The sequence below is a fragment of the Hordeum vulgare genome, chromosome 2H, assembly GCF_904849725.1.
Source record: "Hordeum vulgare subsp. vulgare chromosome 2H, MorexV3_pseudomolecules_assembly, whole genome shotgun sequence".
Taxonomy (NCBI): Eukaryota; Viridiplantae; Streptophyta; class Magnoliopsida; order Poales; family Poaceae; genus Hordeum; species Hordeum vulgare.
In genome coordinates this window covers 1,627,848-1,652,275 of record NC_058519.1, presented here as the reverse complement: position 1 = coordinate 1,652,275, position 24,428 = coordinate 1,627,848, and the positions used below count along the sequence as shown (strand labels likewise).

The 24,428-nt window shown below is 36.3% G+C and overlaps 1 protein-coding gene across 1 annotated transcript; it reads right to left on the bottom strand.

Moving 5' to 3' along the window:
- Nucleotides 1-16,972: 16,972 nt before the first annotated feature.
- Nucleotides 16,973-23,744, bottom strand: LOC123431015 (5-epiaristolochene 1,3-dihydroxylase-like). Its single transcript, XM_045114834.1, has 2 exons — nucleotides 22,842-23,744; nucleotides 16,973-17,602 (listed from the first exon to the last, which is right to left on the bottom strand). Exons 1-2 carry the CDS (start codon nucleotides 23,742-23,744, stop codon nucleotides 16,973-16,975), a joined length of 1,533 nt encoding a protein of 510 aa, XP_044970769.1.
- Nucleotides 23,745-24,428: the final 684 nt, after the last annotated feature.

Here is a 24,428-nt window from a genome sequence, read left to right as displayed (position 1 = left end):
GATATAAACCTTGCCATAAGTTTAGTAGGGAGGTACCAAAGTGATTCCGGCATGGAACACTGGACAGCGGTCAAGAATATCCTTAAGTACATGAAAAGGACTAAGGAAATGTTTCTCGTTTAGGTGACGAAGAGCTCGTCGTAAAGGGTTACATCGACGCTAGCTTCGACACAGATCCGGATGACTCTAAGTCACAGACCGGTTACGTATATGTTTTGAATGGTGGGGCAGTGAGCTGGTGCAGCAACAAGCAAGAAGTCGTGGCAGCATCTACATGTGAAGCGGAGTACATAGCTTCTTCAGAAGCAGCTCATGAAGGAGCTCATCACCGACCTTGGAGTCGTTCCAAGCGCGTCGGGTCCAATGCCACTCTTCTGTGATAACACTGGGGCCATTGCCATAGCCAAGGAGCCCAGGTTTCACCGGAAGACGAAGCACATCAAACGCCGCTACAACTCCATCCAGGACCATGTCCAGAGTGGAGTAATAGAGATTTGTAAAGTACACACGGATCTGAATGTTCCAGACCCTTGACTAAACCTCTTCCACGAGCAAAACATGATCAACACCATAATGCTATGGGTGTTCGATACATCACAATGTAACTAGATTATTGACTCTAGTGCAAGTGGGAGACTGTTGGAAATATGCCCTAGAGGCAATAATAAAATGGTTATTATCATATTTCCTTGTTCATGATAATCGTCTATTGTTCATGCTATAATTGTATTAACAGGAACAATAATACATGTGTGAATAAATAGATCACAATGTGTCCCTAGCAAGCCTCTAGTTGGCTAGCTCGTTAGTCAATAGATGATCATGATTTCCTGGTCATGGGCATTAGATGTCATTGATGCAAATCTCTTGCCTCTCATGGGAAAAAATATGTTATTTTTCATCATCCGAGTGGGTGGCATCACCGTGCCTTTCGCACAAGCAAACATGTGCCTCCACAAGAAGCAAACTTGTGCCTACTGTAGATGAAAAAGCGTGTTTTTCTGTTCCTATTGTGGAAGAAAAGGCGTGTTTTTTTTCCCGAGAGGCACAAGTATGTACCTCACGACAAGCAAATTTGTGCGTATGTGAAAGCAAAATAAATAAATAAGGAAAATGTGTTTTTTCTTATTTTTCAAGAAAAACAACAACAAGTTTTCCCCTTTTCTCAAAGGGTCCGCAGAAGCAAACCTGTGCCCCCACGAGGAGCTAATCGGTGTCTCCCGTAGAAGCAAAAAAATCGCTTATTCACGCGATTATTTTCCTTTAGAATCTCATGAAAACTAGAAAGCCAAAAAGAAAATCTAACCCCTGAGAACGCCTACAGATTTTTTTTCTTGAAAGAGCTTCGAAACACGCGACACATAGCGAAGGCTAAAGTTACCCTTTAGGGGCTTCCGCAAAGGAAACCCCTCAATTAGTTGCTCTCCCAGAAATACATGCGATTATCGCTCACGCGCTAGCTAAAGTACTTTAGTGCTATCCGTTGCTCGTCCCGCGAAATCACTAGTTAGCGAATACACCTTTCAACGAGTACTCCCACCTTCACATCTTGTGACAAGTGGCGCACTGCATGCGTGCCACTTGTCACAATCTCGGAGTTTTCACTTTTTTCGTTGATCCGTATTTTCAAAATGTTTTATCTCCTAAACCGTGCGTTCAAATCTTGAACAGTTTTCCCCGTTGGCTTTCTCGCGTCGAGATCTTCAAAACTAGATCCCATGTTGATAGATTTTATAAAAAAACCGGACGAAAAAACCGTGCCTCACGTGATAGAAAAAATAAATAGAAAACATGTTTTTTTCCTTTCCGAGAGGCACAGGTCGTGCCTCTCGCGAAGGCAAAATCGTGCCTCTCGCAAAGGCAATACCGTGCCTTTCGCGGAAGCAAAACCGTGCCTCTCGCAAAAACAACAGAAAACGCGGTTTTTTCCCTTTTGGGAGAGGCACGGGCGTGCCTCTCGCGAAGGCAAAACCGTGTCTTTCATAAAAAAAACAGGAAACACGTTTTTTTTTCTTTCTGAAAGGCACGGGCGTGCCTCTCGCGAAGGCAAAACCGTGTTTGTCGTGAAATCAAAACCGTGCCTCTTACAAGAAAATGAAAACGCGTTTTTTTCCTTTCCGAAAGGCACGAACGTGCCTCTCGCGAAGACAAAACCATGCCAATTGCTGAAGCAAAACCGTGCCTCTCGCAAAGAAAAAAAAACAGAGAACAAGTTTTTTCGCGTAAAAAAAAAGAAAACACGTTTTTTTTAATTTTTTTCCTTCCAAAATTTATGAAAGACCGGTGAAAAATCATAACATCAAATTTTTTTAAAAAATCACTCAAAAAAGGCAAAAACGCATGCGAAAAAATAAAAAAAATCTGAAGAAAACGCTCAGAGCGCGACACGTGACGGCGGCTAGAAACGCGCCAAGTGGCGGCGCACGGAAGCGATCGCTGAAAGGCTCCCGTGGGAGCGCTTGCTAACTAGTTGCTCCCCTCATCCTGTCGTGTGCAACGCTCGGGTATGGGCCGCCGGCTCACTTTAGTGATAGCGCATGTTTTCTTAAGTATCATGCTAGCACGAGTTTCTATCAAAGAACAAAAAAATACTGGAAAATGTTTGATAATTTGATTATGGTTCGCAGATTCAGAAATTTTTCATCGATTTGAAAAATAGTTTGTGAATTCAATAAACATTTGCAAATTTGAAAAACTTTGTGATTTCAAAAAATGATCTTAGTTTCACAAAATGTTCCCGAATTTGGAAGAGGTTGGCGAAATAGATTTGATTCACTACTCCAAAAAAAATTAGAATCCAAAAAAGTTCACAAATAAAAGTAAAATCTTTTTTCATATATTCGAACATATGTTCTCAAACTCGAGAAAATACACACTGAAGATTTTCTGGTACAAAAACTATTGTCTGTACCATATTTATTTTTCTAATATATTGTGAACATTTTGGAAATACACAAAGAACATTTTTAAACATACGATGATCATTTCTAAAAGAAATACACAGTTAATATTTTCTTAATATACATTGAATAGATGGTAAATTTTTGTCCAATACACACTGAACATTTTTCAAAATACACATTGAACAGTGTTGAAGTTTCAAAAAAGATTCTAAGATTTTTAAATTGAGGAATTTATAAAATAAAAAGATAAAAAAAAGAAAACCTAAAAAATATTGATAAAAGAGGATAATAATTTTAGCCCATCGTTTATATTTATGGAGAAGCCCATGTGTTTCTTCACCCAACCCTCATTCTACGGTTCTTTCGTACGTCCCTCGTTTGGCTCGGCCGCACGGGATCGAGTAGCCTATCGAGCATTCTCCCGTTTCCTATGTCGATCTCGAGCCTCTATCTTGTACGCTTATGTTATGGGCCGCTAAAATGTAATGGGTTAGAATTTCGTTTATGGGCCACTAAAAATAGTTGCTCTTGTGGGGGAGTGATTGATAGAAGTCCCAACCCGCTACTTTACATCAAATTCTATCAACTTATATATGTTTGAAAGTTTCGAATTAACAAGCCAAAACATCAAAAATAAGGCGAAGTAATCATGAAAGAGCCTCTTACAAAACTGGATCATCATAGGGAGAATGCTAGCCGAAGTAATCATTAGCTTTACATCAACGGTGGAGCTACGTTGATAGCTGCAGGGGTCATGCCCCCAGCCTGGTTAAAATAAGTTAAATATCTTTTTTTGGAGGAGACGATTAAGAGAAATAAAGTCTTTTACTCCCTCAAACATCTCTATTTTATATTTGCCCCCCAAGGGGTGTTACCAAGGAGGAGTGATTGTGGGCTATGAGTTTTGGAAACTTAATTAAAGAGGGGGGGGGGATAAACTCTATTGGAATTGTGATAACTCTTATTTTTGTGAGAAAACATCCAACCTATTTATCTTCAGTCATGAGAGTACAACGAACACTATAGCTCAATATAGTATAGCTCGCTATAACCCCGCATCCACTATATCTCACTTATAATGAGTGGTACCTTGCACGGAAAAGCCTATTCGGTGCTCATTGCAATTTGGTGTCGGGGCTTCGCACAGGATACCCAGCGATCGTTCAGGACTGGACCGGCCCGTATATCGTTCTAACGCCCCTGGTTTTGGGAACCTTCTACATATTCCCAGTCCGTTTTTCCGGTTTTGAGAAACTTCTAGAAGATTTCATGAACTGGTTTTTCTTTTTCCCCCTTTTTTTCTATTCTGTTTCTTTTTTTTTATTTTCTGTTTCTGTCTCAGAAAATGTTCTAGATTTACAAAAAATATTCTAGATTTTCGAAAAATATTTTGGATTTCCAAAAAATGTTCTGAATTTTTAAAGAATGTTCTGGATTTTGAAGAATTGTTTTCAAAATAGAAAATTAGTTTTTATTTTATATTTGTTTTTCTGGATCTTCAAAAAATCTTGTGGATTCTAAAACAACGTTCTTCAAGTTGATTTTTTTGCCTGTTATAAAATTTTTCTGGATTTTCAAAAAATGTTTGGGCTCCTCAGGAAATGTTCAGAATTTCCAAAAATTGTGCCGGATTTTCAAATTTATTCTTAAATTAAAAAATGTTTTAAATTTTATGTAAAATGTTCTAAATTTCAAATAGTTCCTTTTTTCAGAAACATTCATAACTTCATAAAATGTTTGGGTTTTTCCTTCAATGTTTGATATTTTAAAATTTTGATCGGTATTTCAATAGAAATGTTTGATATTTTAAGAAATATTCGGTATTTCAATAGAAATGTTTCCTATTTCAAAAAATGTTTTCTATTTCAATTGTTTTTCGGTATATCAGTATTTTGTTCAATTTATTAAATAAATTTGTGTTTGATTTTTTTTCTTAAATTTCGCAATTGTTGTTAAATTTATGGAAATGCTCTGGCTTTTTAAAAAGTTCCAAATCAATAAGATAGAGCCATGCTATTGGTTGTTTCAATCCGAAAGAAACACGGACAAAAATTTATTATTTTCAAACTTCGTTCATAAATTCAAAAAAATTGGATTTTCAAAAAATGTCCTTCAGATTATGAATGTTTTGTTGAGACAAAAAAAGGAACTAAAAGGAAAAAGGGAAGAAAAAACGAACCAAAAAGGACAGAAAAAACGAGCAAAAAAATAAAAAAAGGAAATAAGCAGAAATGGAAAAAAAGAAACAGAAAAAATAAAAATAAAAAACTAGTTGGGGCGAGCCACATGTGCGTGCTAGTGCCTCCCTAGCGTGGAATGCGGCAGGATCTCCTATGTTGCGCCTTCTGCGCCGGTTAGGGGAACCAGCGCCTGCAGGGCTTCTTCTCGTGGTCTGGGCCATCTAAATGCGTGGTCATTAAAAAATCAAAAACAAATTAATAGAATTTCGAATAATGAGATTTACGAAGAAATTTCAATGATTATGGAAAAAAGTTCACCTATTTTTGAAATATGTTCATGAATTTTCAAAAAGTTCATAGAATTCAAAAGCAATCATCGGTTTTAAAAAAAGTTCATCAATTTTTAAAAACAGGTCATTGATGTCGAAAAAATTCATGAATTTTAAATTATGTTCACAGATTTTCGGAAAAGTTCAGCAATTACAAAAAATATATTCATCCATATTCAAAATATTTCACAAATTTCAAAAAAGTTCATTGATTTGAAAAAAATCAGGGACTAACATAGACAAGATCTCTAGATGGGCAGGCGCCAATTAGCAAAGTTTGTCTGTAACCAACGTCAATTAGATCTCTAAATAGGGTTTGCCCTCCCCGCTCGCACGAAGATTTTGCTCCGTGTGCAGTAACTGGGCCGGGCCATTTCTGTCTCTATTTTCTCGCTGACATAGATCGATACACTCACGGTCGCTCGCTTCTTTCCGCGAATTATGCTTATTTGTCTTTTCATTTTATATTTCCTCTTTTTCACTGGTTTTCTTTGTTTTACTGTTTTTTTTTTTTGCTTTTCACCGATTTCCTTTGTTTCTTTCACTGGTTTCAACTGATTTTCTTTGTTTCTTCCTCGGTTTTCATTGGTTTTCTATCTTTGTTTTTCTTCATTTTTTCTTTCTTTCTTGGTTTTGATCGTTTTTTGGTTTCATTCTTGGTTTTCTCTGTTTTCATTCTTTTGCATCGGCTTCCATTTATTCTGCTTTTATTACTTTTTCCAGTGCACATTCCATATCTCGTATAGATCGTAAACATATTTTATGTACATGTCTAATATTTTGAAATACATGATTAACAATTTTTGAAAACATATGTTTTTATGTATACTTCTTTCCATAAGCTTTGAAGATTTCTAGTATATATATGGTATATATTGTTAATACATGTTCCCCATTTTTAGTACAAGTTTAATTTTTTTGCAATTCATTGTCAAGGTTTTTCAGTACACGGTGAACTTTTTAGTAGCAATAAATATTTTTCACAAACAACATATATACACTAGGAACATTTTTCTATGCATGTTTGCCATGTTTTAAATATATTTAAGAACTTTGCTAACCACCGGACGTTATGTATCTTACCATCAGATCCGAACATTTTATTTACTTGCATGCAAATACTACCCTTTAGTCTCGTGCCATTTGCATTTCTTATGATGTGTGTCCACCAAGAATTAGAAGCTCCTAATTAGATGCATGAAAAAAATGATGATGTTAGCAAATTCTTTTTCAAATTGGAAATTCAAAATATTTTGTACCTCAAACAGTTCGTCGGATCAGAAAACTGTCTTCACATAAAAGATTCGTCGCAACGAGAAATTCGAAACTAGATCCCATGTTGATATGTTTCGCTAACTTATTTTTAGGTCAAAAATTACCAGCATATACTACATAAGTTCTCATGCTGCGACACATAAGTTATCAAGATGTAATCATAGAAATTACCAGACAGGAAAATTGTTCTTCGAACCTTTCTTTCCACATGCACATGCATGCACTAGGTTACAAAAATGTTGATGTCATTGTAGATTCTCCTTATTTTGAAACTTCAAAATGTTTTATAGCTAAAATTGTTGCTATAATCAAAAACTATTTTCACATAAATTATTCACTGCGACGAGATCTTTGAAAGTAGATCACATATTTGTATGTTTGAATGACTTTGTTGGGTTAAAGAAGTTATCACAGATGTGTTACGCAATTTATCATGGCAGTTGAGCATAAGTCATCATGTTGTCTATAGAGAAATTACCAGGACATAAAAAAATGGTTCCTTCGACCTTCTTCCCACGTGCACATTCATGCATGCCCTAGAGGACGAAAAATGCTAATGTCAGGGAGATTTTATCAAAATTCAAAAAATCTAAAATGTTTTATAGCTTAAACCGTCGCTTCGATGCAAATATTATTTCCACATAGAAAAATTGTTGCAACAATACCTTCGAAACTAAATCTCATGTTGGTATGGTTCGACAGCTTTTTCGAGCAAAAAGTTGTCAGACCTGGGCTAACTAAGTTACCAGCTCTGTTGTGTTTATATTATCATGTTATTCACAAACGAGTTATTGAAGGTTTTTTTTAGACAAGTCCCTCCTTGCACGGAGTTAAACGTTATAACACCTAGACTAATGTAAGTTATCAAGTCATTTGTGCATGTATTACCATGTTATTTACCAAGTTACTACTGAGTTACCAGGTCAAAGTTATCACCGGGTTTGTACGTAAGTTATCAAGTTATTCGCAAAAAAATACCGGGGACATGTTTCACATAAGTTATCAACACATTACACATAAGTATCGGGTCTGTGGTGCCTAAAGTACCATGCTATTCATATAGAAGTTATCGGGGTTGTATTACAACAACCCCCACCAAAATTATCACAATGTTTGTACGCAAGTTATTAAGTGTGTGGTGCGTGAATTACCATGCTCTTCACACATAAATTATTAGTTATGTTGTGCGTGTATTACCATGTTATTTTATATCGATTTTATCGGCGTATGTTTTTCAACAACGTTTTCTCTTGGCAAAAAGTTATCAGCTTTTTTTTGCGAAGTTAGCGCTTTATTTGTGTGTGAGTTATCAGCTCCGTTGTGTGTGTATTACCGTGTTTAACAAGGAAGTTACCGGGGTATATTTTCGACACCTTTTTCCCGGGCTAAAGTTGCAGCAATGTTTGTAGGCAAGTTATCAGGTCGGCGATGTATATATTACTATGTTATTTACATAAAAGTTACCAAGGATACGTTGTCAACAACTTTTTTCCATCTGGATCAAAATTATCGCGACACTAGTACGTAAGTTATCAACTCCGTGCTCTGAAATTATCATGTTGTTACACATAAGTTATCGCGGTACATTTTTAGAAGAAAAAAACTCCCTTCTTGAGTCAAAAGTTACCGAGTTGCTCGTACACATGTTATCGGCCTTGCTATGCGTAAATTCTCGTACTAGTTACACATAAGTTATCGAGGTTATGTGTTTTAACAACTTTCAGTGCCCTTCCCCTCCGTTGTACGTAAATTATCATACTAGTTAATTACACATAAGTTATCCGGGTTATATTTTTCAACAACTTCTAGTGCCCCCCACACTTTGCATGCACCCCGCTTCGTCTGCACGCTCGCATACATAGACAAAAAATGACCGTCAAATATGGATCAAACATCATTCGTACATGTTACAAAAACGATATGGTTCAAAAACTAGCTTTCTCGATACTAGTAATATGTGTTAATTTTTTGTATTAAAAAGGATAGTGTTTATATACAGGCGTATGCACAAGGTACTTAGTTGTCTAGATGTTCATGTTTGAATACTATGCACCTTGCACACGCGTGAGATTTTTTTTCATTTTCAGGTTAGAGATCAAAAGGTACAAAAAAGAAACAAAACTAAATTTAATCACAAAACCGACACAGCCTAGGTGATTATTGAGTTGTGAACTTAATTAGCTAAAGATAGAAGGTCTGAGTCCCACCTTTTGCACCTTTTTTGAGAAGTTGAATAGAAAAAGAAAAAGGAACTATATGCGTGGAAATTAGTGTGCGGATAAAAAGGAAATGGGCGGAAAAAAGGAAACTGAGAAATTGAATAGAAAACAGAATCAAATTTGCATGTGAAGACTCAAAAATTAGTGGGCAAAATAAAAGGTAACGACCGAAAAAGGAAAACTGTTGCCCGTGATGTGCGGTAGCAGCGGCCACTCGATGCGCATCCAGCAACAATCGCACCGTTCGGATCTGTTACGTTTGAACCGTCAGATCTATCGAGTCGCTCCGTTAGATCCGTCAGATGTGAATCTAATGGTGGCTGGGTCGTTCGGATCTATCCCTTTATGACCATCATTCGGAAAATACTAAGATAGTTGAAATATAGAATTAACTCTTTATTTATATATTATCCTTAATTTAATGAACATTTTTTACAGGTTTAACATTTTTTCAATACATGATGAACATTTTTCGTACACAATGTATTTATTTTGTATATATTATACATATACATGAAAAATAATTTTTCTAGACATTTTTTAAATCTTGAATGAAAATTTTGAAATACTAGACTAACATTTTCTCAATGCTGCGTAAAAGTTTTTTCTAACATTGTACTCCATCCGTCCCAAAATAAAGTTGAGTCACTTATTTATAACGGTGGCTCAACTTTATATTAAATTTATAATATAAAGTTGAGTCACTTATTTTAGAACTTATCATGTAAATTATATATATGATGAGATACTTTTTCTCTATACATATTTTTTTTTCCAGATGGTTGGTTAACATTTGTCTCAATTGTTTTAATACATATATATTTAGATTATTTTCAAAGTATGAAAAAATACAGATAAAGCAAAAAAACAAGAACGATAAAGCAAAAAACTAGGCCTGTGTCCATTTAGAGAGGCTCTACTCCGTCTCGCACTTTTCCTTTGTTTTATTTTTGTTTCCCTGCGTGCGGCGAGTTCTTTGTTTTATTTTTGTTTCCCTTTTGGTTTATTTTTATATTCAGCATGGGTTTCTTCCATTTTCCTTTGTTTTATTTTTGTTTCCCTTTTGGTTCTTTGTTTGTACTCCTGTTAGCTCGGTTCCTTCACTATTTTTCTTTCTATTTTCTGCTTTTCTTGTTTTTTTCATTGGTTTTCTTTGTTTTTTTTTGCAGTTTTCATTGATTTCTTTCTTTATTTTTTATTTTTATTTTATCTTTCGTTTTTGTGTATGTTCGAATTTTCGCTGGTTTGATTTGCTTTTATTTCTTCGTTTTCTTGTGTTTCCATCTTTTTAACGATTTTCCTTTGTTTCTTTCTTCAGTTTCTTCGGTTTTCACCATATTTATTCTATCTTCTCTTTTATTCTTCGACACTTGTCTACATATTTCATATATATTAGCATGTTTTTCGTGTATATCATGAAGATTTTTGATACAAGCCTAACATTATAAATGTAGGATTAACAGTTTTCTACACATGTTTTTGGACATGTGTTGTTTGAATATATGTTATTATTTTAAATATTTTTAGGAAGATTTAAAAAACATGCTCCTACATATTCCAGAATTTTGAACACTGCGCCTACATTTTTAACACTGCACAAGCATTTTTCAAACATCAGATTTTTTTGAAATACATATTCCAGTTTTCTGAAAACATGAAAAAACTAAAAAATAAAAAAAGTTAAGGCAAAAAATGAAATCAATAAACGGACTTAGGAAACGAACGGATAAAATTTAAAATGTACGAATGGGCACGCCAATTCAGCGAGCGGACGCTCTGTTTTGCTGGAAGCGGACATAGGGGCGCCCTAGGCATTAATATGTAGCTCCCGTCCGAACGATTTTCTGATTTTTTTTTCTTCAAAATGTTTGTTTTTCGTAGCACTTCCTGTAGCATTTTTTTATAGTCAAAAGATGTTTTCTGAATTTTAAAAAATTATTGAATTAAAATAATGTTCACTAATTTGAAATCCAGAATTTGGAAAATGTTCATAGATTCATGAAAGGTCCACGAATTTGAAAAATGTTCACAGATTCATGAAGTGTCGAAGAATTTGAAAAATGTTCACGGATTCATGAAACGCTCATGAATTTGAAACATGTTTTGCAGAGTTTTGAAATGTTCAAGTATTTTATCAATCTTCGCAGATTTGTCCAATGGTTATGATTTTAAAAAATATACATGAATTCAAAAAAAGGTTTTAGAGATGTAAAAGTTCACGAAATTGTAAAATGTTGTTGAATTGATTTTTTTTACGAAATTCAGAATATTTTGTCAAATCTAAAAAATTTATGAAATTAAAACAATTTAAGAATTCAAATATAGTTCATGAATTTAGTTTTTTTACACAAAATTCCAAATGTTCAGGAATTCACAAAATATTTACAAAATTAAAAAAATGCATGAATTCAAATAATGTGAATGAATTTGTAAGATTTCACAAATTTTAAAATATTCATGAAAGTTAGAAAACTTTCTAAAATTAGAAACTTTTCATGAATTTTAAAAATTATTTGGAATTAAAAAGTAAATAATAAAAGGTGAAACAAAAAGAAAACCGAAAATCTATGAGAAAACAAAAAATAGAAAAGAATACGAGAAAATCGACAAAAAAAGATGAAAATCTAACATAAATTTCCCAAAGTTATCTTGGAACCTCCAAATAAACAATCCTTAGTTGAGCACTCACAGACGCTTCAGTTCATAATGGGTTGGCCCTTGTTTTGTCGCTAGTGGGCGATCAAAATTCATATGTATTGCCATACACGATACATAGCATTTGCACCTAAAACAATCTCCATTATGTGAGGAGAAGTCCCGGTGGTGGTTTGGCTTCTTTTTATTCTTCAGCGTCAAGAGGGAGATGTTAACATGACTCAGGATACTATGCAAGAACTTGTGGACATTTTGGCAGTAGATAGCCAATATAAGACATTAGATGCATACAAGGATCGATCAACCGGTTATAGGAGGGATTTCCCAACGATCAAAAGCACCAACCCCTTTGGGAGACCCAATACCCGCCCCCCTACGGTTGCTGCACAACCCACCCAGCAGGCCCAAATACCCGACACAGGAAACCAACCCTCCCAACTTACGTGAAACTTCTTCTTAGCAAGCTGGAGCTTTTGCCTAGCAAGGGATACTTATTTTTCTAGAAAACAGAGTGGAAACGGGCGAAACTAGGTTGTATCACATTTGTTTTCATATTATTTTACAGAAGCGGAAAGGAATATAGAAACCCCCTCTATTTTAACATAGAGGGAGGAGGGGGGGGGTGAAGAATAACTATTATGGTGCATTGATGTTAAAACAGAGGGGGTTTCTATATTCCTTTCTACTTCTGCAAAATAATCCATTATGTTCATTATGTCATTGTGTGTACGTTTGTGGTAGTAAAATTGAGCCTCAAATGATTCATTATGCTCATTATGTCATTGTGTGTTGTTTGTCAGTTGGGCTACAAAGTAGCCATATGCCTATACTAAAACGGAAATTTAAGGAACAACTGCTACCACACACCTAGATAGTCATAACTTATAAGTGTTATTTTTATCTAAGTCTTGAAGCATGCTAAGACGAACAATCCATCAAGGCGGAATCAACCTACCCTCCTTTTACAAAAACTAGCACATATGCCTGTGCGTTCCAACACGATAAGAAATTTTTGCATATAATATATTATTATATTGTCTAATTACTTTTACATAAAACAAAATTCTACATTACATTAATGATGGAAGTATTCACAAAAGATATACATTATAAATGGAAGACTTTTATCAATGCTTTCTGTTCAGATATTTGTAACTTATTGTCCGTACAGTTCATGGTATTTTTTTTGGCTGATGTAACACTTGGTAGCATGTGCATTAACCTTAAGGCTTAACGTGTTTCTATGCTAGTTGTCATATGGAAAGGGGTGGAGACAGGGCGAGCATGGGCTCTTAGATATTATGACAACCAAGATCATTAACTAAATATATGAAATCTTCTAACTACAACGCACGTAATAAATTTCACAAAAATTGTCACGTACTGAAAAATCATCGTCTAAGTTAACATATTGCAAAAGTTAATTAACCATAATGCATCTATTTGTGTATATTTCAACAAGTGAAAATTTATACACAAATTGTCACGCACTAAAGAATCATATTCCTCAGTCATGCATTGAAAATAACCATATCTATCGAGTGTATGAACATATACCTGTTAATAAATATTAGTTGAAGGAATATAAATATATTTTGTGCTACTACTCATACTTAACTACTTCCACTAATTTTTTTTGACATACAATTTGGAGAGAAAATATTATTTTAAATCATTTAATCCAGCTATTCTAATATTAATAGTTTGAATTTTTTTATGTCATAGCAGGAGTCATTGTTGCGTGTTAACAACCTGCACACACTTTAGCATGCATGTGTGTTTTTATTATGGATAAGAAATACTAGAAATCAAGATTTAAGATTGAAACATAGTGTGTATTTCTAGAAATGGTCATTTCAATATGAATCAAGTTGTGTAAAATTTACGGATAATTGTATGTTGATGTAGCAGTAAGACTTGGGATAGACACTCCGGGAAAAGATAACATCTAGATATTTCATCATGGAATAAATAAATAACAATTAAAAACTCATTTACCTGATGTTGATCAATTTTCTTTATGACAAAGATCATCATAAAAATGACATCCGAATAACACAAAAATGCAACCAAAATATTCCATGCTGTAAAAAAAGAATTTATAACATAAGGGAAATACATTCTCTTTAGTTTCATATATGGTTCGAATTTGCGCATGGATTTCTTCCGTTGCCAAAAGATAATACAATCTTCATGTATTCTAGTAGAATTAAACTTGACAAATGAACAAACGACTATTCAAATAATCCATGAATCATCATACCAAATTAAGAATGGGGATGACATCACTAATTATCTCTCTAAATTTGAAGAATAATTCCGCGAGTAATTGTGATAATGTGGGTGGACTAAGGTGCAAAAAAATCATTCTATTTTCCCACCTTTCGTAACTTAGATAATACAAACTTAAAATTTGGATGATAATAGAACTGGCAACAAATACCGCATCCGTGTCTACTATTTCATCAATACTATACTAATATATTGGCATGACCTTGTTATGGCAGTAATTGCTTATTAACCAAAATTCCATCTGCCGTTATACAAAGAAAATATCATACACATTGTTGCGGCATAATTGGCAAAATATATTTTTAAATATCCACTAATTTGCTTCTACCTCTCTTGTTTTTCTTACGCTCAAGACCTAAAATATTTCAAAACATTATTCTTACATTATTGCAACTGATGGTAAAATTCACTTGCATTTGCATACTCATAGTTGATGACTAGTGTTAACTAATTAATATTCAAGTATTAAAAAATTTCATCTTATGTTTATACTTTTTTGTGTATTAATTAAATGCATGTACTTAAAAATCTAATGTACTAGAACACTATGTTCGTGCAATCAAAGTATCACCAAAAAGAAAAAATATTAAAATATGAAAGAAGTTAGAGAAATAAGAAAAAGGAAAAAGAAAACTTAAAATACAAAAATAGGACATTGCAAGAAATGAGAAAAAGTAAAAAACAAAAAAAACAAACAAGATGCATTGTATAACTAAGAACATGAAAGTATAATGTTCTAGTGACATTTTTTGTTGACCGAGAATATAAGCAATGTCCGAAAAGTAGAATTCTATTCAGCGCTCATGACAGAATGGCGCTCATGCACGTCCTGGGTCAACACATGTATCTTTTGCCATTTCCTGTTTTCACGAGCATATAGTTTAGGTTTTTATTTCTCAAAAATGTATAGTTTAGGTTTCTTTTCTTTCTCGTTTGGCTACCACGTATGTGTATGCTGCAGTGTGTACGTTTGGTTCCCTCCGGGTTTTAGCCTAGTTTTCTCGTTCTGTGCATAACCGTTTTTCTTCCATTTTTCGTATTTTTTTCATTTCCCTTTCATTTCTGTTTTGCTATTTCGTTTTTTTATTTTCTGTTAATTTTATGAATCATTTTTCAATTTTGTGAACTTTTTAAATTTTATTTTTTATAAATTATGAACTTTCTCTCAAATTTGTGAACCTTGTTCAATATCTTAAAAATAAATAAATTCCTGAACTTCTTTTCAAATTCATGAACTTTTCAAGAGCCCATGAACTTTTTGGTATCCAGGTGATCATATTACACTTTGTGTGGTCAGATGATGACGTTACCGTAATACTATTTGCATCGGGAGAATATCTCTCCATCATCAAAGAAGCAAATCCCAGTATTAAAAGACAAGTTCCCTGGCATGATGTTCTGATGTACCGGAAAGTTACCATTATAATCACCTAGTTACGGGTAATGTTTGGCAAGCCCAAAGTAATCGGCTGGCATGAAGGTGCACGATATTCTCATGGTTTAAGGATGTGAGAATATGTTAGTACTTCATATGATTATATTGATTAGCTAGGTAAGTGACGTTGTGATCGTGTAGTATAGCATTAGTTGGGCCGCTCCAACACCATTATTCTGCTAAAAACATGCTCTTGTTGAATTTCAAGTATTCAGTTTCACCAATAAGATACGGAGACTTGCTTCACATTTGGAATTACACAAAAAAGATTTTTCATCGGGGGGGGGGGGGGGTGTGTGCCACGACGAAACAAGGGAATGAAAGGTCGCTTTGCGTTGGATGCTCTTTACCCTCCCCACTATGAGGGCTCTGTTGTCTTGGGGAGCGTGTACTTTAACAATGTCATATGATCAGGAAAACCAGATCATCATGCAACACATATATTATGCTTAGAGGCGAAACTAGAGAAGTACTTGATGTTTATGTTTCCACACATGCAACCGAGTTTTCCTCTGACTCTCACATTTCAAGAATCGATGTAATTATAGCATACAAATAAAAACATTAATCATGAAGATGGAGATAAAATAATAATTTATTATTGCTTTAGGGCACATTCCAACAAGGACACCATCTATGTCGGTGTCACTAGCGTCACACTCAATTTTAAAGGACTCTCATCTTAGGTAATACAAGTGAGGGGGTATGAGTTAAACATGCTTTAGATCACTAATGCCTTATCTTGTGAAGAACCTCAAGTGAAGGACATATTTTTCTTAGAAATAACATGCAATGGGGAGGAAATTTTGCTAAATTCTTTATCAACTCAACGATATAATCTAGCCAACCAAGAAAACTACATGCTTGATTTAAGTTTATTGGCTGGGGCCAAGTTTTAATGGCATCATAATATACTTGAATGACACATGAAGAAACCACAAACCAGAAAGCTGCATTGGAACGGCCCAATACCTCCCAAAGAGAAGGATGACTATGGTGCGAGCATGCGTGCTTGTACCCGCGTTCATGCCAAGATTGAAACAAGAAACTTCAGCTTTCTAGGATGAAAGAAAACCGCGCAATCAAGTTCTAGAGCAAAAAGTAAAATTTGGGCCATAACAAACCAAAGAGAGGTAACCCTAGATCAGAATTTTGAAAACCTTCTCTCCTTCTATAAATAACAAACAATCCTAGAAGGATCTCCTTCACTACTCGTTGGAGGTGAAGGGTCTACAGTATGTTTGTCCTCTGGCTCCCCATATATTTTTTGCGAATCATGCTCTATCACTTATATTTGAAATTTTAATTCACCTAACAGTAACCTATTTTTCAAAGCTAAATCAGATAACGCGGGAGTTTAAATATAGCCAGATTTGACAATACGTCAAAATTTGTCTCACGCATGTATAGGGATCTCCTATCTTCCATCACATATAATTCAGCCATGCCAAATTGTAGTTTTGAATGCGCATTGATAGACGAGAAATTTCCTTGCTCCATTCCTTGCGATATAATTTCAAAATTTTGAGATTCTTTCATATCTTGACCACACTATTAGTACAAGACATGGTTTCCTTTAACGTGAACAATATCTTTCTCATGAGCTTATCTTATTATAATGTATGCATAAAGGTGCAATATTAATGCAACAAGTACAAACATGCTCTTAAATCGGAATGTGGATCTATATCGGTGTAGCTTTGGAGTACGTACGTGGAATAGCCCTAAGTTGCAGGTCAGACCTTCTACGTACACTGAACCCAAATTTCTCAGACATGTCAAGTGACAACGAGCTGGCATCGTCAGGAAGCATCCAGTCGAAGTGATAGAGAAAGTTTGCTAAGGTGATCTCCAAAATTGACGAGGCAAATGAAATGCCAGGGCATTGCCGGCGCCCACCTCCAAAAGGAGTGAATTCAAAACATGACCCATTATAATCCACATTCTTGTTCTTAAATCTCTCTGGATTGAAGTTTGTAGGATTGTCCCAATATTGAGGATCTCGGGATATTGCAAAGATATTAATGTATATATTTGTTTCTTCAAGGATGTCAAACCCCATAATTTTGCAATCCTCTCTAGTCTTGCGCGGGAGTAGAGGAGTAGGTGGATGCAATCTAAGAACCTCCTTGATTACCATCCGCAAGTAGGGGAGTTCTGCAAGGTCGCTGCTGGAAATGATAGCTTGGTCTTGACCAAGAACCTTCCGAACCTCTAATTGTGCCTTAGCCATAGCTTTGGGATGAGCTATGAGTTCCGACATAGCCCACTCTAAAGTGGTTCCTGTGGTCTCTGTGGCAGCTCCAAACATATCCTACAAAAAATGATGTTATTAACTCATAGTAAGAAGCACAAATAAGTTGTTGAAATAAAAATGAATGATTCATTTTTTGTATGCAATATGTTGAATTACTTAGGAAAACCTAATAGTTATGGTCATTAGAGGTTTACATGTCCCATGCATGATAATTTGTCTGGTTTTTTTCATGTGGACATGATATGTGGCGAATGTTCTGTAAGTAGAGACATATATGAACAATCCCCTCACTCTTCTGCCCACATGCACGGACATGAATGTACTAGAGGGCAAAAGCTGATGCAAGCAAACATTCCACCTAAATTCATGATTCAAGATGTTTTTTAGCTCAAACATTTGGTCCAATTTAAAAAAATGGGGTTTCACCATTAAATCTATCGCGATGAGACGTTCCAAATTAGATCTTATGTTGATATATTCTGTCGACTATTTTTAGAATCAAACTTTACCATCAATAGTACGAAAGTCCTGTTCTGATCCCAAGGTCATGTGAGCTCGGGTGAATAGTAAAATCAAATCAAAATGAAAACACCTCGCAAAAAGAGAAACAAATAAAAAAACAATTTGTTTTGTGTGAAACATTGACAAATTTTTTAATAGTCTGCAAAATTTCAACACTAGATGACATTTGTGGAGAATCTGGCAAAAAATATCGATGCTCCAAAATACGTTTGAAAATAACATTTTGGAGCATCAATTTTTGTTTTTTGCCAGTTTTTGCACGAATGCCATTTTGTGTTGTAATTTTGTCAGCTATTAAAACATTTGTCAATGTTTCACACATTTTTTTTGGAATTTTTGGAATTTTTGTGCATTTTATTTTGATTTTACAGTTCACCCGAGCTCGGGATCAGAACAGCCGTGTCCACTGATATTATGTATTTTACCGATCTGCTCACCGAGAAGTTATCGGGCTTGAAGACTGGAACTTTTTTGCAACATTTCAATGTTTTTTAGGTCGAAAGTTATCACCCGATACTGTAGGAGTAACCCATATTGTACTTATGTTTTTACGGACAACTTTATGTGGGTTGTCAATGTCGGACTAGTCATGGATAGTTATCGATCCCACAACTAGATCTCGCTGCTAACAACCATGTAACTATATGACTACTATGGTGGTGGTTGCGACCTAACATACATGACTATTTTCGCATTGGCAACTGGTAATTGTAGTTGTCTTTTGTTGAACACCACAGCACAAGCAGTTGGGTAACATGATAAATTTAGTTGTCTCATGTTGGTAAATGTAGCATACACAGCGGTAACTATGTTGGTTTCTACAGCATGGGCAGCCTAACAACTTTAGCATGAGCAGCCTAGTAATTATTGAACGAGCACTCTTGTAACCTTAAGCATGAGCCAGTTTAGTAATTATAGCACTATAGCATGAATAGTCTCGTAATAACATAACTTTAATCCATACATGCTAGCACTTTACTCGGCTCATGGAGTCATGGCCCTGGTATTCCAGAAGTATTAGTCGTCCGTATATTAATTCTCTTTGTAATTAATATTTTTTCTAGCTCTAGTCTCGTGTTAATAGCTTAAGGTCATGCTTGTCATCTTATATTGATGGCTATTTGCAGAACTACTGATGCACATGTTGGTTGTCATTTGTTGTGCATTGCTAGACATATACGCATGCATGCAAGAGTCTAAGGATAGATATTAATTATTTGCCAATCACTTTTCGCATGTGGGAGGTTGATGAAGATCATGCTTGGGATGGTTAATGGGATTGTTGGTCGCAACAAGTTGGTTCGCCCCACTAAGATACCAGACCAGGGGAATATGTTGGTCACTGCATATAGCATATGCAATAGGTTACTATGCAATAATCATTGTTGGTAAGTAGTCTATCATGAGCAGTCTGGTAACATTGTTGGTCTTGGGTATATTGTTGACTTCAACTAAGGGTCTTAGTGGATGAGGGTGAGAGTTCAATTCCTAGATTTAGCTTTTTTGTGTCTTAAGCAGAGAGATGGAATTTTTGTGCGGAAATGAACCCAACATATAGATCTCCCTTAAGGTCGTGCATGGATGGCATGACGCACGTATCTATCTATCTATCTATCTATCTATCTATCACCCGACATATAGATCTCCCTTAAGGACTTGCGTGGATGGCACGATGCGCGTATGTGAGAAAAGAAAAAGAAAAGGCTATTTCACTTCAAAAAGGAAGCCTATTTGCCCGATTTACGAGACCAGACGTATGATCCTGTACGTGCCTACCCAAAGTCCCTGTTTTTTACGCATTTGACTATGAAATCAGGCCTCCCCGGCTGTGTCATGTGACCCCAAACATGCATACCATGGAAATACAATCTTGGTATTCAGGGGAATTCCTCCTAACGTCGGAAACTTTATGTTGACCCTAGCTTTGCACCAAGCAACTTTTCCGAATAAAACCAATATTTCCTTGCTCAAAAAAGCACTGGAAACGGTGGCTTTTACCGAGTTACCGATCCTATCTGTGGTCGAACAGCTTGATTTCCTAAAATTTAGGAAGCACAAAAAAAGCAAAACCAAAGGAGATACTAATTTTACGAGCAAGAACGAGGGAGGCCTCTATCTATATATTTATACTGATTTGAGACTCCTTATAAATTTTCACGTTAATTAGAATTTACGAATCATTCATCTGATGGCACCAAGTTATAACGGTGTAGATTTACTATTGGAACAAATCGTTGATCTGATGGAAACAAGTTAGGCTAGTACGGTCAAGAACCTCTTGCCATGAATTATGTTTCACTGCATATGCGAGCTGCCGAAAAAAAACTATTGCTAGAATCAATCAAACCTGTTTGGGGATTTAACTTGGCTATGTGTACGTGCCTGAGTGCCTATCTGTTCGTACGATGTGAGACTCCCTATAAATTCTCACGTTAATTATAATTTACGAACCATTCATCTGATGAGACCAAGTTATAACAGTGTAAATTTACTATTGAAACAAATCATTGATCTGATGGTACCAAGTTAGGTCAGTACTGTCAAGAACCTCTTGCCATGAATTATGTCTCACTGCATGTGCGAGCTGTCGAAAAAAATATATTGCCAGAATCAATCAAACCTTCTTGGGGATTTAACTTGGCTATGTATACGCGCCTGAGTGCCTATATGTTCGTACGATGTGAGTGACAACTCAACAAACTCTAATCCTCCTCTTTCTCTCTTTATGACTAATGTTGTTAAACCTGATGGTCTTATCAAGCTTTTCTTGGTGGATACTAAGATGAGACCACTGTGCAAATTCCTACTGCAGGAGCACATCTAGCCATCAGAGACAAGCAATAATTCACCCAAACAATAGCAACAACAAACATCATTTTGTCCAGCAATGAATTCGTCCATGTCTATTGATGTGATTGGCACATCACCACATGTACTCGCTCCCTAATTGATGTACCATTTTTATCTCTATAGCTGTTTATGCATGAAACATGTGACATATAGCATGCATGCCTCATGGCTATGTATTTCTGTACTGATGGTGTGCTGGACAACTATTTATTGAAGATAATTGGTGTGTTTATTTCTTGACAAAAACTTTACCCAATGTAATATTTCCCATTAGATCTTTCTCTTTGTTAGTTTCTTTGCAAGATAATTGCTGTGCTTGATTGCTTGACCAAAAAACTTACATCCACGGACTTACTAAAATTGGAATAAGTCTTTGGTTATAAGTTCACAATTATTACCAGATGATATATTATGTAGCTGGGCTGTTCCTACATCTGCATATATACATGCTAAATTGTGCATCTTCTCTTCCAATTAAGAACATACAAAAAATGTAGAAAATAAATAAATCTTATAGAAAAGCATATATGCCAAATTGTGCATGTTATCTTCCAGTACATAGAAGACATGTATCCATTGGCCTATCAAGTGCAACATACATATAAAAAGGTTTTCTAATAAAATCTGAAGTTTGGTAGCACACACCTACATGTATATTTGTTTGGAATTTTAACATGTACTTTCTCAAAGCTCAAAGGAGCCTTCCGAGTCTCTTTGTATCACCAGGTTTTATACAGTGAATTTGGCAAGCCCACGAGATTTTTAATCACACGATTAATGAAAAAGCAAATATATTTTATCCCCCGAAAATGTATTTACCCTTTTCAGAGTAAGGCAAGTACTACTTGATAATTTAGAGCCCGAAGAGACTAAATTAATAAATATATAGATGATGGAATTGTTGAACATTTCCATATTGTCGTGCACTATCTTTTCTTTCATTGATATATAGTACGAGAACAGAACTACCAGATCTCCATATATATATATATATATATATATATATATATATATATAACAAGGCAGTAATATATTCGAGTAACATAATTGGTAAACCATATATACATATATGTAAATTATACGACCATGGATTTATTACCGATAATGTAGTTCCTTTCGGCAACATGGTATCCAATATTGATTGCTCCATTTTATTAGTTGCAATGGTCGTTTGAATTTGTAAAATAGTTACAACAACAACAACAACCAAGCCTTTCAGTCCCAAACAAGTTGGGGTAGGCTAGAGTTGAAACCCATAACATGTTATTATTTTAAAATTTTGCATGGAATGAAAGTTAACTGAACCATAGCTCATGTACATCTATGTAAACATATGTTATTATTTTCAATTTTTGCATGGAATAAAATTTTAAACATCGCTGACGACTAGTATATATAATTAGTCATTTTTTTTGAAAGCTCGTTCTTTGGGCTCTTAGGAATCTGGGTGGCCCAAACGTGTTTTTAGCTGGTTACAACTGAAATGAAGTTTATGCACTCATGTTTCTCTACAATCTCTCTAGCCAAACAACCCCTAAAATTCAGGCGGAGCGGGAGGAGGGTACAAGAGATCATTGGACTAATCTTGTGGTGATGGAGGCGTTCCCTTAAAACGCACTGTTCCTCTTCTATGATTGGCGTTTCCTATAACTAACTGGTCATTGTAAAAAAATGTTATGTGATTTTTTGATCAATTATATATGACCTTCTGTATGAATTGGAAATTTCGCACAAGGACGGCTTGTCGATATTTGTTGTAGATTTGATCAATTATGTCGTCTTCTATATATAATGTGTCGTCACTCTTGACAAAAAAAAGTGCTATTGTAGATTTATAAGAGTCTCTCGCATATCTAGATGATGAGAATGCGAAAATACGTTAAACTAATAAATTCAGATCAACTGAATGGAAGAAGATACCCACAAACAAGACGGTGGCTATCATCTCTGTGGTCAGAGGGAAAGCCAGCGAGTCCTCATGCTGCAGCCTGAGCAGCACGTCCAGAAGGTCCTCGTCCTCCTTGCTGCAGGCGCCATCGTTGCCGCCGGCAGCCCGCATCTCCTTGCGATTGTTGATGATCTCGTCGATGATGCGTAGGATGCTTGCACAGCTCCTCTTCATCTGGCGCTCGCCATTGCTCAGCCGCCGCACCAGCCACGATGACGGGAAGAGGTCGACGAGGCAGAAGCCACCCATGAGGTTCATGATCTCGTCGACCCGGCGGAGGTACTCCTCCTGCCGCACGAAATTGCCGCCGAACACCGCCCGCGTCACGATGCCGTTGCTGAGCGCCGCCACCTCCTGGCTAACGTTGATGGTGGCGGCGCCGGCCGAGGATGCGATGGAGCGGACGAGGCCGCCCACCTGCTCGGCCCTGATGCCCTCCATCCGCCTCACTTGCCTGGGGCTGAGAAGCTCCATGACGCAAACCTTCCGCATCTGGCGCCAATGGTCGCCGTATGGGGCGAAGATTATGCCCTGGCCGCCGAAGCCAACGATGTCCTGCAACCCCGTGGTCCGGCGGTTCGAGAAGACGGCGTCGTTGGTCTTCATCACCTGCGCCGCCGCCTCGGCGCTGGAGACCACCACGGCGGGGAGCTCGCCGAGCTTGAGGAGCATCAGCGGCCCATGCCGGCGACACAGGTCCGTGATGGTACGGTGTTGGAGGACGCTGACGACGTGATGGAGGCTGCCGATGATGGGGAGAGTCCATGGTCCAGGCGGCAGCTGCGGCTTTCTTTGGCTGTTGCTCCTGCCGGCGACGAGCTTGAGAAACCAAATGTAGAATAGGGTGGATAGGGCTACGAAGCACACGATAGCTTCCATGGCAGCAGGTAGGTAAGGTAGCTAGCTTATGGTCACTTTGTTGTTAGCCGATCGAGTGATGATACATAACATAATATAGCCGTCACCTTGAGAAAACAAGAAAATTATGGAGCCATCGCAGCCCCCAGTATCTCCCTTGATGACCATTGAAAATGATTGATCTTAGCAGTTAGCAGCTAGAACCGTATAACTTGCTTTTTTTGTCATGGAAAATTTGCATAGCAGCCGCTAACATGCATCGGCAAATAACCAGCAGCCGGACATGCATGGCTAGCTTGACTATAGAACATTCAGACTAATTAACACCGAGACATATAGGAGATGTAGAAAGGTGTAACAGCAGCCTAGCTAGGCACCCTCTATGAACATTAAAATTAAAAAAAATATGAAACTTTGCAACATATAAGATGGTAAAACTTTGTAGGTTCTTATAAGTTTTCATGCCAAAATATCATATAGAGAAAGGTGTAGAAACAAGTTTCAGGTTTCAGTGCTAAAAGTGCTCAGAATTTGAAGTCCAACAGCAATGGTCTGATCTGACAAGGCGACCCTCCCCACCATGTAGCGTACATAGTATTCTGGCACAGTTGACATAGTATTCTAGTCATTTAATTGTGGTATGCTTAACTTTTTTGGGTTAAGGTTTTTCCATTTCTTTCACAAATCGCTCATATTTTTTTAGTA

Bases quoted from the DNA above. Each gene is read 5' to 3' on its own strand.
- LOC123431015 (XM_045114834.1), bottom strand. From the start codon at position 23,744: ATGGAAGCTATCGTGTGCTTCGTAGCCCTATCCACCCTATTCTACATT. The intron at 17,603-22,841 runs GTGGGTATCTTC...CATTTTTTGTAG, and splicing joins TGATAGCCACCGTCTTGTTT to GATATGTTTGGAGCTGCCAC.